Consider the following 19,323-nt stretch of genomic DNA (forward strand, 5'->3'; position numbering starts at 1 on the left):
TATGGTTAATTTCAATATGAGAATGTCTTCTAAACAGTTTTTTGAAAGAAGTGAATAAATATAAAAAGCTTGACTCAAGTGAAAAGATCTCTCCTCATGGAATAACACAGAGATTACTAAAGTATATTTAATTCTTTTGAAATAATTTCTATTATTTTTTCTTATTTAAAATATATTTTCCAAAAGGTAGCGTTATTTTCATAAACCACTATGTTTTGTGTATATAAGTCCATACCATTTGGCTTAAGTTGTAAATTCTATTGTGTATGGTTTAATTTGAAATGATTGTTTTGTATCAAAATATACCGTAGAAGATGTTAAATTATGTATGAATTTTGTTCACCAAAATAGTATTTTAGAAGAGAAATAATTTTGTAGAGAAGAGAATAAATATTAAAGTTATTATTTTTATTTCCCATGTCACACACTCCTTTATCTATGCAATCTCGTGGGAGTTTTTCTGTGCTCCCACAGCACCTTTGTTTGTGTTGTTGTTGGCAGGGTCACTGTCTCTGCCTTCTTCCACCGCATCAGTACTCTTCGTCCCATCATTCACACCCTTTCTCTCTCCATTCACAGTAAAAAAAAAAATGCAAATTTCCTCACCCCCTTCCAAAACTTGAAACTTTTGTTGGAACTTTGCATTGATGGGGTTAAAGGGAATGCTCACCTAATCCGGTTTCTCAATTTTTTTAACCCCAAGTTCCATTTTTTTTTTTATCTTATATCCTTCTTCTATATGTGTACTCCCAACTTTCCAAATTTTGAGGCATTTCGTGTTTTCTGTCTCAAGCTCTGAGAAAACGTTATTGTTGTTGTTGGGCTGTTTCTTTGTTTTGGTGTCTTGTCGGTCGAAAAATGGCCACCTTGCAGATGTCCAATGTTGATTTGGAGCAAGGAAACCATCGCCGTTCGCTTGTTGGAAGTGATGTGAGCGTTGAAGGGAGCTTGTGCTTCTCTGATGCCGATGATGGTTCTTGCTACTCTCGTTTCTACTCAACAAATGGTGGTTCATATGATGATTACAGCTTTGCTTGCGTTTCTGATCCTGAGGCTGGGGGTGTTGCTCATTCTGGGAGAGCTTCTTCTGTTTCTGAGTGCTCTGTGGAGTTGGAAACTAGAACTGGGGTTCCTGAGATCAAGGTGCATTTGGCTAAAGTGGAGATGGATTGTAGGATTTGTCACATGGGTTTGGAGAGTGATAGCCATGAATCTGGTGTACCCATAGAATTGGGTTGTTCCTGTAAGGATGATTTGGCTGCTGCTCACAAGCACTGTGCTGAGGCCTGGTTCAAGATTAAGGGAAATAGGTGAATGTGAAACTGAAACCCTTCACTTTCCCTACTATTTTTGTTTCATGGATTTTATTTTTATGCTAAATTTTAGTTTTACATTTTAGAAATTTTAGATACCCTTTTGTTGATTGATGACATTGATAACTGAAACTTGCCAACATATGTTAAATATTGGTGTTTGAAGGCTTCACAGTATCAATCACAGGTTTTTGTTTGCTTGAAGGGTTTGATTTTAATGAATAGAGTGGAAAGTAATTGAAGTGTATAACGTGGAATTTGTGTTGTGAAATTATTTAATTCAGTAATGAGTGTAAGGCTGGGGAATATAAAGAATTAAATTGCAGGGTGGGGGAAGACTCAATTATTTGTCCGAGAAAGGGGAAAGTTATAGAAGATTAAATTATTTAATGAAGATTATGGAAAAAGAAAGGCGTAAAGCATCAACTAGTCCCATTGATTCGCTGTCTTGCCTACCCAAGCACAGTGGGATTCTTTGCTGCTTTGTCCCTTTTCTGAATTTTAGGAATCTATATATTACTCTTGTTTGTTATTCTTTTTACTCTTTCAAAGTAGAGATTTGACCCCTTCTGACTCCTGTTCATGGATTCAAATATCTTGGTAGATGCTATTTGCTTGCTGAAGTGAATATTTTAATCTGCACGTTACTGGTCCCATATAATCTGTTCGAGTTTGATGTATGAGTCAACTTTTAGAGGCCAAATAGTTATGAATTGTGAGTACCACAAGCTACTGAATGTTGGTACAAAAGTCCAGGTCCCTTGTTGCAGTTGTTGAGGTAAAATAATTTCATAGTTCATTTTCTGGTTCAGCAGAATCACTTGCCGACGATGGAACAGTTAAAACTTTTATTCAGTGGCAGGGTGCTAGTTCTTAATTTTAATGGCAGTCCCTAAATTCTAAGTGAAAGTAAGGAAACAAGTTATGTGTGCTTTTATGGTAACATGGTAGGGCATGTTTTGTTGATGTACTGGTGACCGTCCATTCTTCATTGTGAATTTAAAAGCAAATTATAGGGGCCATTTATTGAGGAAGGATCTATTGTTATGATTGATTCAGACTCAAATCCATCCAAATGCATTACTTCATGGCTAAACTAAAATCCAATAAATAATTCGACAGAATTTGAATCTGTCCAATTTTGGAATCTTCTTTAATTGATGTATTGATGCTTTGATTGGTGGCAAATATTTATGATATATTCTTTACCTTAGTTTTGATCCTTTAAAAATGTGACATGGTTTGTCAGAGACATGTTTGAACTTATATAAAGGCAATTGGGCACTTGTATATAGAGATTTAAGTTAGGCTAACTAAAGCTGGAAAACTATGAAATCATTCATAATTCTGATTGGTTGACTCTTCTGCTGTGACAACTTAGTATAATTTACCTTAGTATAAACCGTAAGGTTGATTGATGATTATCTTTGTTAAATTTAAAATGAAGTTTCATTTATTACTAGTGTATTACTAGAGTTAGAAACTATGATCACCCTTGAACAATACTTCTTGTGTATGAGCCGAAAATATCATGGTTTTATTGTATGATATTTTCATATCTGGCATATGAACAGCTTGGCCTTTTGCATTGGCAAGCCTGCTTGTTTATTTGAAGCACCCAGTTTCGAAGTGGTTAGCAGTTAATGTTGCTTTTGATGTATATGATTGCAATTGTACAATGCTTGGAGTATTATCTCTAGTAAGAGCTGGCATGATTTCTTGGAGGTGTCTTAACCCTTCTTTGTAACTAATCTTCCAGTTATTGACGTGAAATTTCTACTGATTTTATTTTAAAAAATCTGGTTGTTTACTGCAACATTAGCAATTCACCCGAACAGATTGCTCTTGAAGTTTAAATTCTGGGTTTTTCTAATAATTTCTGTTTGCTTAAACTTTAACAGGACTTGTGAAATTTGTCATGCTGTTGCTCGGAATGTTTATGGAGGAAACGAGGATTCGACAGAGCATGTTAGCGACGGTAGCAATGGTACTACAGCAGCAGCCACACTCTCCACTACTGCTCCTTCTACAGAACCTCGAAGATTTTGGCATGGCCATCGCTTCCTCAATTTCTTGCTTGCTTGTATGGTTTTCGCATTTGTCATATCATGGCTATTCCACTTCAATATGCCATCATCGTAGGATTTCTTCAGGCAGTTTCATTTACAATTTGAAGCTGAGTAGGGAGCAAACAAGAGAGATGAAAAGAAAAAAAGAGAAGGAAAAAACGAAACCCTTCTCTAAGATCATCGAAAACACTTGCTTAGAGAAAGAACCTTTCTACAAATTGAGAAGGTAGCTGCAGAACTTCCTTTCCATGCAAATAGACATTCTCTGTTGTGCATTCGTCCTAGTCTCTCTTGTTCTGTCTTCCCGAGTGAATGCAATTTCTGAACAAGTACTACAATGTTTATTCAAAATGTATATTACATATTTATATTGTATTGTTACTTCATTGTCATTTTGTACGGGGTGATTTCTCAGTTCACTTGTAACATTCGGTGACATTGCTTCTATAGTATATCATGCTAAATTTATACTTGTTTTTTATTAAATGGTTTTCGGTTGATTCACACATCCAAAAAACAAAGTCCTTCGGAGACCCAAAAAGAAGTCATTGTTTTAATATTTTATGATTCAACAAAGGCCCAGCTTTTGCAGTGTACAGAACACTCGTATCAAGTGACTCTTATCCGAACAGATAGATTTGCAGGGAAGTTTATTATTAAAAGATAAAGAATCACATATTTGACATAATTCTTGATGGGAATTCTTTTAACGATTCTTTTGAAAAAATTGTATAATTTCGATGCCCTCTTTAAAAGAATTTGAGTATCAGTAATTTTGCGTATTCTGATGAAAAAGTCTTTCTTGATGCATCCCATTCAACATTGAACACGTGTGAGGTGGTGTGGACCATGTTGAAAATTTTCACTTATGGCCAAAAAAGAATTTAAATATACCAACAAGTATCGAATGAAGTGCTTTGCAATAAATGTCTAATAAAAAAGTTTTGGTAATAATAGAGGAAATAGTTGCAGGGATTCACAACAACACTACCCTCGACATAACAACTCCTTCCGGGGCTTGGGGCTTGTTATCGAGGTGTCCCATCGTAGTGCAGAACTTTGGGGCCATCAGGCCCACTAATAAAATATATTAAAAGCCCTAAATGTAGGGTATCATTCCCACTTTTCCCTTCTTGTTTCCTTCTTCGACTCGCTAATACCGTGCATCTCTCGTCCATTTTTCGTTGGACAAGTAACCTGAACCTCCCTCCATTTTACGTTGGTTCGACGTGTTCCTTGGCACCTTCCTTAATGATTGCATCAATTAAAGCACCGATTCAAAGAGGTAAGATTTGAATGCCTTTTATTCAATGTACGGTTGGGGAGGGTGATGGTGGTGGTGGTTCTGTTTATTTGTGGAGAGCGCCATGGTTCTGGATTGGGAAATGCTGGTAAGGGTTTTTAATGTATGTGTTCCTGAATGGCAGGTAAAACCGGTTCCGGCAGCGTTGAAGGGTTTCTGCACTTTCTTCCATCTTCAAGAGCGTTTTCGCCCTATACTGTGAGGTAAAATTTAAGTGTTAACCCAAAGTAGTTATGGTGGGGAGGGTGTTGCCTGTGTTAAATTTTGCTTGACTTTTTGGTATTTCGGGCTTTTTTTTATTTAAATTAGGTCGTTATGGGAGGACAGGATCATATTTAGGATGAAGTCGTCTTTTACCTAGTCATTTTTACTTTTATTTTTTTAATGATGTCAGAGATGACAATTTTTGTTTGAATCGAAAAGTGAATTCGTCTATTTTTTTTAATGTTTTAATTTTAATTCTTTTTAATTTTTTAAAAATTTTGTACTTTTCATTATTTTATTTTTTAATTTTTTCATATTTTTTAATTTAATAGTTTTCATTATTTTTTCTTGTTTTCAAATTTTCTAGTTTTGATTATTTTTCTTTTTATTAATTTTCTAGTTTTGATTATTTTAATTTTTCAATTTTCGTTATTTGTCCTTGTTTTTTTTAAATTTATCCGTTCTCAAATTTTTTAATGTTGCATTTTTATATATTTTTGTTTAAAATTTTCACTTTTAATTTTTGTTAACATTGTTGTGCAATTTTATAATTATTATTCTTACAAATTTTGTTAGTTATAGAAATTATATTGATTGTATTTGTAATTATTTTTATTCGTACAATAAATTAATTTAATAAAATATATTAGATAATATAAAATTACATAATAAAAATAAACTAAAAAAATGGATGAAGCAATAAATTACTGACGATAAGGACAATTTTTCTTATGATGCTCCTTATTTCTATAATATGAACATTTACTTTGTCTGTTTGGATTTGGTTGATCCATTTTATTATGAATTTTATTAGTTGGTGGTCTTCCTACGACGCATGTTTGGGTCTGGAATGAAATTTGGTCCAGTGTATGTGGATCAATATTCTTTATAAACCAGATGAAATTGTATTTCATATGTTTTGTTGATGTTGTGGAGACTATAAACTGGATGGATGTATGATGTTAGATCTACATGGGAGAAAGAACACACATCTATTACGTGATGACAAGGCAGTCGAAGAGTTTGAAAGTGACCACAATCACACCACCAATCATTTAATTTAACCGTAGAAGACATTGGTAGGCGGTCATCATGTGGAGAAAACATCTCTTGAACTTCAAATTCATTATTTTCTTTTGAATATCAACGGACTTGGCACAATCTCGCTTGTTGTTGATTTTTTTTCTAATAATACCATTAATTTCCTCGGGATATTGGTGATCTGCTCGTAACATGGAGTCTGCCTTAACCCCTCTCTCAACAAACCATGTTGCGATCCTTTCAAATGTTGCTTTAATTAAAGCACAAATTGGTAAAGAACGAGCTCTTTTTAAAACAGAATTCATACATTCTACTAAATTTGTTGTCATGTGTCTGAATCTACTACCCCCATCGTAGGCCTGAGTCCACTTTTGTAGTAATATTCTTTCAATCCAAGTTGCCACTTCGGATTGGATGTAAAATTGACGGCATTGAAATTCCATTCACTCGAAGTGGCAGCTTAGATTGATAGGATACCACTACAAAAGTGGACTCAGGCCTCTGATAGGGGTAGTAGATTCGGACACATGACAACAAATCTAGCAGAATGTATGAATTCTATTTTAAAAAGTGCTTGTTCATTACCAATTTGTGCTTTAATTAAAGCAACATTTGACAGGACCACAACATGATTTGTTGAGAGAGGGGTTAAGGCAAACTCCATGTTACGAGCAGGCCATTAGTATCCTGAGGAAATTAATGTTATTATTAGAAAAAATCAACAAGCGGAAATGTATCAAGTTCGTCGATACTCAAGAGAAAATAATGAATTTAAGTTTAAGAGATGTTTTCTCTGCAAGATTACCGCCTACCAATGTCTTTTACGGATAAATTAAATGATCGTGGTCACTTTCAAGCTCTTGGACTGCCTTGTTATCACGTAATATCTGTGTGCTCTTTCTCCCATGTAGATCTAACCTCATACATCCAGTGGCGGATCTTCGACTAATATATTGGGGGTTCCAAAATTTTGGTTGAATTACATTTTTTCTTTCAAAAATGTCAAGTTGGTCATCTAGGATTTTTTAGTCTCGATTTTTAGAAAATGGATGCTATTTGATCTTTATGTTAAAATTTTTGAAGCGGAGCAAAAGTTTTCATCAAAATTGACATGAGGGTTATGTCAATTATACCAAAAAAATAAATCATCTTTATTCACAATTTCATTTTTTATGAAAAAACATTGATCCGATTTAAGAAATTAACGAAAAAAGGACAAGAAAACATCAGTTTTTAAAAAATCAGGACCAAACTGAGATTAGAAAAACTAAAAGACTAACTTAATATTTTTGAACAAAAATAGAAATCAAAAGAGTAATTTCAAAGTTTTTATATAAACTAGTAAAAACATTGTATTTACTTCTTTTATACTAATAAAATTATAATTATGTTATTATTATAATTATAAAATAAAATATAAATAATTTTTATAATTTTATTATAATTAATTTTTATTTATAATGATTAAATTTAAAATAATAAACAAATAAAAAATAATTCAATTAAACAAATAATCATTTAAAAGATAATACTAATAAAATAACTATTTTTATTTAAAAATATTTAAAAGATAAAATTAAAAAATAAATATGGACAACAAAAAGAAAATACTTTTCCTTGTATATATAAATAAAAATATATAAAAATTTATTAAAGTAACATATATATAAAATATATTAAAAATATTAAATTTTTAAAAATATATCAAAAATTATATATTAAATATATAAATGTAAAAAAAAAAAGGGGGGTCATGAACCCCCTTAGTCCCTCTTATGGTCTACTAGTGCATACATCCATTTAGTTTATAGTCTCTACAACATCAATAAAGCATATAAAATACAATTTCATCCAGTTAAGAATATTGGTCCACATATACTGGACCAAATTTTATTCTAGATCCAAACATGCAGAGTAAAATACGAGGAAAACTACCAACTAATACAATCCATAATGAAATGGATCAACCAAGTCCTAACAGACGAAGTAAATGTTCATATTGTAGAAACGAAGGACATCATAGGAGAGATTGTCCTTATCCTCAATAATTTATTGTTTTATCCAATTTTTTAATTTATTTTTATTATTTAATTTTATATTATCTAATATATTTTATTAAGTTAATTTATTGTACAAATAAAAATAATTACAAATACAATCAATATAATTTCTATAACTAACAAAATTTGTAAAAAAAATAATTATAAAAGTGAAAAATTTTAAACAAAAATACATAAAAGTACAACGTTAAAAATAATTGATAACTGATAAATTTTAAGAAAATGAGGACAAATAACGAAAAATAATCAAAACTGGAAAATTTGAATAAAAAGGAAAAATAATGAAAACTGTTAAATTAAAAAAAGGGAAAAATAAAAAATCTGAAATATTTTAAAAAAATAATGAAAAGTGCAAAATTTTAAAAATAGTTAAAACTGAAAATTTTCAAAAGAAAAAAAAGTGAAAAGTAAAGTCGTCATGTTAGAGGATACGATTTTACTTTTCAATTCAAACAAAAGTTGTCCTCTCCAACTACGACATCACTTTAAAAAAAGAAAAAGCAAAAATGGTCGGGTGGAGGACAGCAATGTTGTCCTCCCCATAACGATTTGATCCAATTTAAAAAAAAAATCAACAGATCCTATTTTACAATTTTGTGATCAAAGAGACCCTGAAATAAAGAAAAAAACATGTTACAATTCTTAGGAACAAGATATTTTATATACCCAAATTGCCCCTTATATTTCAGAATGATCTCGCGGAAGGAACTACGGATCGGAACATTGCAATTCCGTAATACATGTTCTTTTAAGATGATTTTGTTTTGGTGGATTCCATCCACATATATATATATATATATATATATATATATATATATATATATCACATCTCCAAGTTTTTTTCTTTCCGGATGTAGACATTTTATACTTTATTTTGTTTTATAGACGTTAACATCCGATATTTTTATATTTTTTAACTTTTTTGGTTCGTTATCGATATGACAATCATAAATGAAAAAATAAAACATAATATCGGATGTCGACATCTATAACGGGCAAAAACTTAAAAAGAAATAAGGTACCTGATATCGACATTCGAATAACAAAACAAGGTATCGAATGTTGACATCTGTTGGAAAAAAAAACTTGAGGGTGGATCAGTTACAGAGGGTAAAAATGTAGTTATTTTTAACCAAAGGGCAAAGTGTGGATTTAAAACTTTTTGGGAGTACATGAGAAGTGTTTTGAGGTGCAAGGAGAAGCCTTGTGTGGTGGGATTCAGATTTTTCTTCTGAGTACACGGTGGGTAGTTCATAATTCGATCTTCGGAGAGCCCAACTTTCATTTTGTCTAGGGATGACAACGAGGTGGGGACGAGTTTCGCTATCCCATACCCATATTCGTAGAAAAAATTCATTCTCATCCTTATACCCAAACCCAACAGGTATCAAGTTTTTGTCTCATCCCTATCCCCACCGGGTAACGGTATAATCTTGTACTCATATCCGTACCAGTTTTTTTACTACTTCAATATTAATTTTAATTAATTTTTATAAAATAATAAAAAATTACGGTAAAGGAAACATAACATTATCAAATATTTAATCTTAGGAGGATGGTTGTTTCTTTGATATCAAATACTTTAAAATAAATCATAATCGTTTACATTTTAGATTAGAATATTAAATAAAATTTCATGATAACCAAAACATTTATTAAATTTGCAAATATTAATGAAACCTAGTTGATAACATTTAAAAATATAAAAGGAAAACAAATATTCAAATTAAAAAATATTTTAAATGTTTGTTTACTTCAATTTTTTAAATTCTAACGAATCTCTTTATATACACTAATAAAAGTTATAATACATCACTTAATCAAAATGATGCAAAGAACAAATAATAAAATAATAAAATGTTGACATAGATCTTATATCTTTTGAACTGCAACATATGTTGGATAGTGATAAAACATATTCATTGCAATTACATTAAATTTTTATATTGTAGTAAATAATATTTATATAATAATAGTGAAAAAAATTACAGTATGATTGATAATGAGTTAGAAAATAAAAAATAATTAGATAAAATATATCGAAATAGTATTCTACATGACGAAAATAAACAACAAATACAAATATTAAAAAATTAAAAAATGTTTAGAAACAATTTGAGACTATTGAAAGAAATCATACAAAGGAAAATAAATGTACAATTAAGGGTATGATAAGATGAAAAATAACTTAGAGATCTAAGAAAACTTTTCAAATATCTACATATATAGAAATAATAAAAATATTTTTAACGAAATAACAAAGTTCTTTAAATGAAACAAAAATTAAAATAAGTAAAGAATTTTTTTTATATTATCTAGTAAATGAAATGTTTGTGCTATTAAATACTTAAATTGAGACTATTAAACATTCTCATTTGAAAGAAATATATATAATAAATAAAAATATAGAAAAATAATAGAAATATTCAAATGTGAGATATAAAAAAATTTTAATTGACATACATCATTTTAACATAATTACATAAAGGTTATGATAAGATGAAAAATATAGTATAAATGTGAATGAGTTTCATGACAAACCAAATAATTAGAAGAAATAAAAAATAAAAAGTATATATATATATATATATATATATATATATATATATATATATATATATATGGTTACTTCGGGTATTATGGCGGGGATGTGTACGTCCCCACACCCATCTCCATACCCAATTGAAAAAGTCGGAGATTTTTTATACCCATACTCATACCCGGTCAATGTGAGGATTTCCTGTTCGGACAATACCCACAAGAACGAGTTTATTTGTCATCTCTAATTTTGTCATCTCTTTTTCTGAAAATCACTCAAAATTTGATTTTTCGGAAAATTGAATTATGGTTGTATTTTTCTTTTTATGTTTAATTTTTATTTTTATTTTTAAAGAAAAGGAAAAAAAAGAAAAAATAAATATATATAAAAATTATAATAAGTTAATTTAGTAAGGGTTGTATTTTTTGAGATGATAATATTGAGAAATGTATAGTTATATGATTAAATAAATTAATTTTATTATTATTTTGTTGTTGAAAATTTATAAATTAGCAATTGATGATTTATAATTTTCTTTAAAAGTAGAAAAATTAAATGCAATGTATACATTGTTAAAAATAATATAATAAAATTGTAGATGCAATATTAAAATGAGGTAAAATAATACTAAAAGGTAAAATAATGTTAAAGTATTTATATGAAATTTTGTTATTAAGATATTCAGGGAAACATAATTCAATTGAGAAGGTAAAAGTGAATGGAAGCTATCTTAAATGGATGAAAGATAAAATATGAGTTGATTAAAGTTGGTGGTGGGATGTGGATCTTCTAAGTCAAGGTTGTGAGGACAAGAATTTCTTGTGTGTTTTGATGTTTGACCGTATGAGCACTTTCGTGGGTGTCGTCCTTCCTTGATGTCTATTTCAATCCTGATTCTAGATGGTTTAAGTTGACTTCTTACAGTCTTTTTTGTGGTTGGATGAGACCAAAGTTGTGGGTCTTGGTATAGTGGTTAATATTTTTCATGTCTTAACTCACCAAATATGTGATTATATACTTTCATGATAACATCCAATCTATGATGGAGAATGTTGTATATGTTGAAGTCAAGATGGACATGTTTACAAGCTGCTAAGACATGGGAACATGGTAGATGAATTTTTCGCAACTTTCTACAATCACAACACCGTTCATCCAATCTGACAACAAATCTTTCTAGAGGATGTTGGTTTTCAAATCAACATCACTTAGGACCTTGGTAGCATTTTCATATTAGATGGCCAACACTTATCATTACAATTATTTGCATCGTCAGATTAAGGGTCTCACCCCTAATCCTACCATAAGAACCTCCTTTAACTCTCACCACCTAGGCCATAACACTCTATATGAGTTTGTAAACCTACTACAATATATGATAGTTTCTAACCAACACATATTTCTAGTCAATGCATAACAATCTACTAGTGAGGATTGCACTTCTTCTTTAGAAGCCAAAACTCAAAAAACAAGGATGCAGTTGAACCTTAACCATTTCATTCCACTGACTCACTTTTATACTTATAACCTCATCACTTCTCCATAAAACAAGATTTCACACCAAGTTCCTCATACCAAACAATGATACATAACTCTTTCATCATATCCTTGTATAATATTAATTCATCACATTCAATTACAATCTCAAACATATACATACACAAAGTATATCAAAATGGTGAAAATCATTTATCTAACCCCAAACTTCAAAACAAAGATCCCACCAGTCAAAGTGAAGAAGCACGTGTCTAGGGTCAGTTGTCAAAATTTTAGCTCAAACTAATGGTTAATGAAGCAATAATCTTAATTTTACTAAGAGGATGCAGACTACAAAAACATGGTGGCACATAGGGCTGGAAAAGTGGTGCTTGGCGCTCAACCCCTAGAACCCACTAACTCCTAGCACTCGACGACGGCAAATCAGTGGCCTAGCACCCGATGGCATTGTAACATCGTCCGACGGTGCATCAGAAACATTTTGGGGAAAATTGATCCTTTGAAATTGACTAATTAGGCATTTTTTTTTCTTTAGTGTTTTTGATTCCAAATGGTTTTAGAGAATTCAAAACTGACATCCAATCACTCAAAACACAAATTCAAACTTTTTCCCAAATAAAAACCAAACACAAATCAAATGTCAAACAATTCAACATACAACTTATCAATTCAACACACCACATAACAATTAACTACCAAGATGATCAGTCTAAATTGAAGAGCTCGTCGCAAGAATCACTCCTACGGTCTCGAATCTTTAATTAGGTGAACAAAGAACGAGAACTCTTAGAGATAAGTCAAAGAACTCTATAAAAGTTGTTTATAGAGAGGTGATGTATTTTAAAATAATAAAATTCGTTTATAACAAAATTATTTATAGTAAAATCTTTTAATATTAAAATAATTGAGTTCAATTATTTTTAAATCATTATCACTTCTAAAATGTCATTTTTCTAGGATTTTAGAATAATGTGGAAGACTCATTCAACAAATTGCCTTCCCTATTGCAAACCATGACAACATTTCTTTGTAGTTTCCAATACCAACTCAAAAACACAACCAATAGTTGAACGTGACTTAATAATCCAACACAATGTATACTTCAAAAGACTTTTCTTGACCTTCAAAATATTCCTTGATGACTTACCATTTTGCAAACAATTAGTCCAAGTCGATGGAACGTTCCTCTATGGCGAATATAAGGGTACCCTTATTATGGTTGTTGCACAATTTTGGATCACCACAACTTCATCAACGCAAATTCACAAGCCTAGATAGTGAATGAAATGAAGATAATTGTGTGCATGTGTATTGTATTTGACACGTTGCACATAATTTCATCAGAATTTTCAAGAATGCAACTCTTAAGAATGACCTTGTCAATATGGGTAATAACTTTACTTTTCAAAAATGTTAATTCTATGCCATGTTGAAAATTCAACTTGCAACATATGTAATGATCGAGCCCAAAGCTAACTATTATTATAACATCATAAAGAAAATCAATCCAAAAGCACTAAGTTGGATTAACAAAAATGGACACTTGCATATGACGAAGGCAAAATGTGAGGTCACCTGATCACAAATTTAGCAGAAACAATTAGTTCAGTCCTCAAGAAAACATGCAATTTTCCAATCTTCTCCATTTTCATGGCCACATACTTCACTAAAAGATGGAGGCAAATTATTGCAATGATTAATGTTGGTAGTGTTTATTCTAAAATTGCAACTAAGGTGTTAGGAGATGGTCATTCAAAATCAAACACCCATAGGGTGCTTGAATTTAACAAAAGCAGCACAAGATTCTTGGTGGAGGAGATGCAAAAAATTTGACTTGTTGAAAATTTTGTCGTCAGGTTTGATGAAAGATAGTGTGATTGTAGGGAGTTCTGGAAACTTCATCATGTTCTCATGTCATAGTAGCTTGCAAGCATGTCGACTATGTCTCCAACATGTACATTAGTCAACATAATAGGTTCGATGTAGTTTTCAAAATATATGACTATTTATTTAGGAAGCTAAAACATGAAGATTATTGGCCAGCATACCATGGCCCACAACTTTGTCCAAATCCAACAATAAGAAAAAGCTCAAAGGGATAGACAACATCATTTAGAATTAAGATTGAAATGGATATATAGAAGGAGGTCACCCAAGGAAGTGCTCATATTATCAAACACCATACCACATAAGAAATCATCGTCCACACACCTTTAGCATAAGATGATCAACCTTACATTATTAATTGTCTTCAACTTATGTAATTTTAATCATTTAATAAATACATGTTTTATACATTTTATATCTTTTCAATTTTATTGTGTTTGTCTAATTAAATTTATAACACAAATCTTTAGTAATAAATTGATATTCAAAATTTTGGTATTATTTTGTTTTTTTTTTAAAAAAAACTTTAACATTTGTTAATGCTTAATAAGTAAAATATTGAACAATAACAAAATTACTTAAATAACTCATTACTTTAAGCTTTTTTTTACTACACATTTATTAATAACTTTTACTAACTTTTCTTCCAAACAAAATTATAACTAAAACAAATTTCAATTTTCTCATTATTATTATTATTAACTCAACCTTTTTCAATAAATAAATATTAACTTTTAAAATATACATTCATCTTATAATAAATACCATACCCTAAAGATTAAAAACTTCTTAATTTTTAACAATAAGTCAAACATTAAGAAATAACATAATTTCCAAAATAATTCATTACTTTATTATTTTACTCTCATGTCTATTAATAACTTTTACTAATTTTTCTTACAAACAAAAATTACAATTAAAACAATTTTTATTTTTCTCATTATTATTAACTCAGTTTATTTTTATAAAAGAAAAAATTAATTTTAAAAATATACATTCATCTCATAAATTAATTTTATTTCTTTAAGTATTTTTTCTAAATAAAAGTACATTTATGAAATATAATTTTACATAATTGAACTATATATATATATATATATATATATATATATATATATATATATATATATATATTAATCTTTCTTCTCCTCCTAGTTTATAAAATTTGAAAACAAAGGTTAGAATTCAGCTCTCTATCTAATCGGTGGTAACTTTCCTTTTGGTTGTTTCATTGAAGCAATCTGTGTGATAAAATCCTAGGAATCTCTGCATAATAAAACTCTTCCGATTTGTGTTCAATTTATTTTTGCTTCTCCTCTATAACTTTTTACCTGTTAGAAAATCAAGGATTGTGCCTGTGTATTATTTGAAGGATCTCTCATCAAGTAACGCTGGTAAATGGATGCATTTTTTGCCAATGAAGCTAACATTAGAAGAACCCATGTGTGCTTTCATTTCCAGTTAGAATGAACATTTTATATTTCAGCTATTATTCATGCATTTGGTTATGCAATTAATTTCCACTCCTAAAGAATGCATTTTAAGATTTACATAATTGTTATTTGTCCTTAATCTTTTGTTTGCAATGGCATAATAGGAAATGATAATCAAAATATGCGTTATATGAGATGTACATTGGCTACACTCTGTCTCACTAATCACAATGATTAACTATAAACAAACAATTCTTTTTTAAAAAAAAAAAAAAAAACTTTCCAATGATTCCTCCTAATTATACCCGATTCATTTGAATAAGATTAGTGTGATGAAATTTAATTAAAAAAATTATGAACCTAATCCAAATTGAAATTATAATTGATTTAAATGAAAATTTTAAGTGAACTCAACCTACATTATACCCACCCCTAATTTTATGTTCTGTTATTTTTTTTCTGAGTTATTTAAATTGTTCGCCTTACTAATTTCACGTTCAACCATTTAAACTAGTAAATTTAATTAATTTTTCTAAAGATATATGAAAATTTAAAATCACTGTTGCTGATGCTCTTATAAACTTTTAATTGATTATTACCATAGATAAATGAAATATTTTCGTATATATATTTTTTCCAATATTTTAGCTTGTATATCTTTAGTTTCCTATTAATATGGTATTTCTCTTGCTTTTCCAAATGCATTATTCAATCATCCTGGATTGGATAAAGAAAAATAGAAATTCATCTAATAATATAGATAATTGGTGTTTGAACCGTGCACGGGTTTTTTTAAAATTGTAATATATTTTTTATTATCATACTAATTTAAATTTTAAAAATATTTATCAATTTAACATGTTTTAAGAATAATTAATTATATTTTATTTAAATACATAAAAACAAATAAGTTTTATAAACTTTATATATATATATATATATATATATATATATATATATATATATATATATATATATGAGTATTGTTTTGCAACATGTTTATTTTCATACATAAATAAATAAATAATAATTTGTTATTATTTATTTAAAAGAATTTTTGCAAGAGGCTTATCTCACTTAAGGGTGATTTTTGTTTCGCTACATCAATTAGAATTTCATTTAAAAGAATTTCAAGTACATATTTGGATCAAAGACTTTAAATGAAAACAAAATAATTTGGATTCACACATGCATAAAAAAAAAAAAAAAAACTAGATGTAAAACAAAGAGTGTCCTTTTTTATCTTTAATTTAGAAACAATTACACATAATTGGCTTTTTTTGTAGTTTAGGATTTATTGGAACTCGAATATGAAAAAATGGGTCCGTTAATTTTTTTTTTTGCCAAATTAGGTCAAGTCGTCAGGGAGGATAACGACATTAGAGGCAATGTCGTCATCTCCCTGACCGGTTTCTTATTTTTTTTTAAAAAAGGTGATGTCGTTATGCAATGGACCAGTTTGTTTGAAACGAAAAAGTGAAGTCGTCCTCACACATGACGACTTCACTTTTTCAATTTTCTTTTCTTCGTAATAAATGAATTTTGATTATGTTTTAGGATTTGGAAGAATAATGAGTAAAAAAAATATTAATAAAAAAGAAATAAACATTACATTAATATATTTTAACATTGATTAATAATTAAAATACAACATTTAAGTTAGTAGAAAATCATCTATGTCCTCCAGTTCCACATGGAGGTCGTCTTCTGGGTTTGGTTGGTTGTGTTAATGGTTGTTCTTGGTGTGGTTCATCATGATCATCATCTTCAAGTTGATGACTTTGAGAAAATTGAGGATGGTGAACTGTTGTTTGGGGAGTTTGAGAAGGCATTGGTGAAGGATAGAATGACATTGATGAAGAAGATCTTGGATAATAGGCGGATGGTGGTGTCATGGTTGAAATGCCAAATATTTATGATGGACCAGCACCATAACCTGATTGATGCGGGAAGAAACTGTACGAGGAAGGGACATGTTGGAATTGGGTGTTTGATGGGTTGTCAAACTGAGGGTATAGATGTCCAAACATTTGACCGTGACCCATAGATGATTGCCCAAAAAATTGTTGGGGATGATATATAAAATCTGGAGAAGACCCGACATGGCCAGTGTAGGGTTGTGAAACAGATTGGGATGGTTCTTGTGACATATCATACTGTAAAACAAATAGCAAGGTCATTCCCATGAATAAGTACGCATGATAAAGAGATGTATGACATTGTAGTAAAACTGACCTCATCGTCGGAAGATTTCGTATTTGGAGATAAATAGCGGATAGTGTGGTTTATATACCATTGCATGTAGAGTGTTTCATCATGCAAATGGTTGTTTCTGCTAAATGGTGTACCCTGAATGACCCGATTTTATCGGTCATTCTAAATTGCAATCCAACGGTGATGATGTGCCACCCAATCTCTTTCATTTCTCTCCCTAAATTCATCCCTGTGGACTTGATCGAGGTTAATGGGGTCAGGCGGGATGTTCTATCTTAAACCAAATTAACGCATGACCCTATCCGCCTGTTGGAATTCGACTGTCACGAAGCAAATTATAGGGATTGTTGCTCTAGCCACTATAGGGATGTCAACCACAATCAACCGACGAACTTCATTTTGAATATAAGGTCTCCACAAGAACTGAAAAAAAATTGTAGATATTAGTTTCAAATTTAGAAAAGTAAATGATTACATAACTTAATTATTACCTGTCTTGTACGAATTTGATCAAATTTCAAGCGAAATTCACTAACTAATAAAAAACCAGCATTTCTCCGATTTGCTTGGTTCATCCACCTAAATAGTGTATGAATTTGAAGTAAGTTAAATTATAAGGAAAGCAGAATAAAAAACAAATAATTGCAAAAAAGTTAGTTTTTACCTTCTGCATACGGGGAAACCATCCCCTGCAGCCACTTCCTCATCACTTAAAGGGTCAAGTTGTAGAGCTATAGAAGTGATCCTCTCCCAAGCCCAACATTGTAACAAAATCATGCATCCACCAATATTTTCTTGTCTTATGTGAATGTCATGATCTAGGCCACGATATAGACAGGCCAAAACTGCAGACCCCCAACTATAATTGTTGACTACATTCAAGTCAGGTAGCTTGAGTAGATACATCACATGTACCCTTGCAGCAGACGTGTCTGGCATTAAAATGCTTCCAATCAATGTTAGTATGTACGCTCTTGCATATTGAGCAATAACATTGTTGTTTGCATTTTGTGGGAGTTGTTGGAAAGTATTATTTAACCAAGAAACTCTAATTGAGTTTCCTCTTATCACTGTCAGTGGTGGAATTACCCACAAATGTTCGTGGAACGTCGAGAATATGTCTTGCACGATGGTGGGACCGGTGACCACATCTCCATCTATCGGTAGGCCAAGGAGGACTGCCACATCCTCTAATGTCACAGTGGTCTCTCCATGTGGGAAGTGGAATGTATGAGTTTCTGTCCTCCACCTTTCCAATAAGGAAGTCATTAGTGTAAAACTTAATTAAGGATCTTTAAGATTTATAATTCTCACACGATAAATCATAATAGAGCACTAACCTTGATCCATGAGAGATCCTGTGAATATGCGTTCTTCAATTTATAATCTTGTGTGCTCTTCAACCACCGTTTCCCAATCTATCTCTTTGCCTTTCTTTCTCTTCTCACACGTACTTGATGGGTTACAGTGAAAAGAACCTTATGGCCAGAGACAGAACCCCAATTCCTTTTTATACCAACGTCCATCAAGTTGGTTTTTATTTTATCTTTATCTTTATTTTATTTTATTATCACTTCCCATAATAATAACCAATAAGTCTCTATATTTATTAAATCACAATTGGGCCCATCATAATATTTCAAATGAGTCACTAATAGAATTAATTCGTCAATTAATTCTAACATTCTCCCACTTGACTCATACGATGTCATAACATTATGTGATTTAATACATAAACATAATGCGCAATAAAAGACCTTGCA

At 30.5% G+C, this 19,323-nt stretch overlaps 2 protein-coding genes and 1 long non-coding RNA gene across 4 annotated transcripts; 2 read left to right on the forward strand and 1 right to left on the reverse strand.

Annotated features, from left to right (window-relative positions):
- The first annotated feature begins 446 nt into the window (after positions 1 to 446).
- Positions 447 to 3,868, forward strand: LOC114182939. The gene is made up of 2 exons (XM_028069752.1): positions 447 to 1,310; positions 3,215 to 3,868. Exons 1-2 carry the CDS (start codon positions 859 to 861, stop codon positions 3,453 to 3,455), a joined length of 693 nt encoding a protein of 230 aa, XP_027925553.1. The 5' UTR covers positions 447 to 858; the 3' UTR covers positions 3,456 to 3,868.
- A 511-nt stretch (positions 3,869 to 4,379) lies between these two features.
- On the forward strand, positions 4,380 to 15,399 carry LOC114186149. 2 transcript variants are annotated; one of them, XR_003604977.1, is made up of 3 exons: positions 4,380 to 4,667; positions 4,810 to 4,888; positions 15,286 to 15,399. It is a non-coding gene; the product is annotated as an uncharacterized LOC114186149 (long non-coding RNA). The 2 variants fall into 2 exon arrangements; XR_003604976.1 differs by lacking the exon at positions 15,286 to 15,399 and adding an exon at positions 5,856 to 6,116.
- A 2,446-nt stretch (positions 15,400 to 17,845) lies between these two features.
- Positions 17,846 to 18,829, reverse strand: LOC114184356 (protein MAIN-LIKE 1-like). The gene is made up of 3 exons (XM_028071668.1): positions 18,225 to 18,829; positions 18,052 to 18,139; positions 17,846 to 17,983 (listed from the first exon to the last, which is right to left on the reverse strand). The coding sequence occupies exons 1-3, from the start codon at positions 18,827 to 18,829 to the stop codon at positions 17,846 to 17,848; spliced, it is 831 nt and encodes a 276-aa protein (XP_027927469.1).
- Positions 18,830 to 19,323: the final 494 nt, after the last annotated feature.

This window comes from Vigna unguiculata, chromosome 5 (genome assembly GCF_004118075.2).
Source record: "Vigna unguiculata cultivar IT97K-499-35 chromosome 5, ASM411807v1, whole genome shotgun sequence".
In the NCBI taxonomy this organism is placed as follows: domain Eukaryota; kingdom Viridiplantae; phylum Streptophyta; class Magnoliopsida; order Fabales; family Fabaceae; genus Vigna; species Vigna unguiculata.

What these genes read in the sequence shown, in the direction of transcription:
- LOC114182939 (XM_028069752.1), top strand. Translation starts at nt 859, where the DNA reads ATGGCCACCTTGCAGATGTCCAATGTTGATTTGGAGCAAGGAAACCAT. An exon ending in TTCAAGATTAAGGGAAATAG is followed by an intron (nt 1,311 to 3,214) that starts GTGAATGTGAAA and finishes AAACTTTAACAG; the next exon opens with GACTTGTGAAATTTGTCATG.
- LOC114184356 (XM_028071668.1), bottom strand. Translation starts at nt 18,829, where the DNA reads ATGACTTCCTTATTGGAAAGGTGGAGGACAGAAACTCATACATTCCAC. An exon ending in GGTTTCCCCGTATGCAGAAG is followed by an intron (nt 18,140 to 18,224) that starts GTAAAAACTAAC and finishes TACACTATTTAG; the next exon opens with GTGGATGAACCAAGCAAATC. An exon ending in ATCAAATTCGTACAAGACAG is followed by an intron (nt 17,984 to 18,051) that starts GTAATAATTAAG and finishes ATTTTTTTTCAG; the next exon opens with TTCTTGTGGAGACCTTATAT.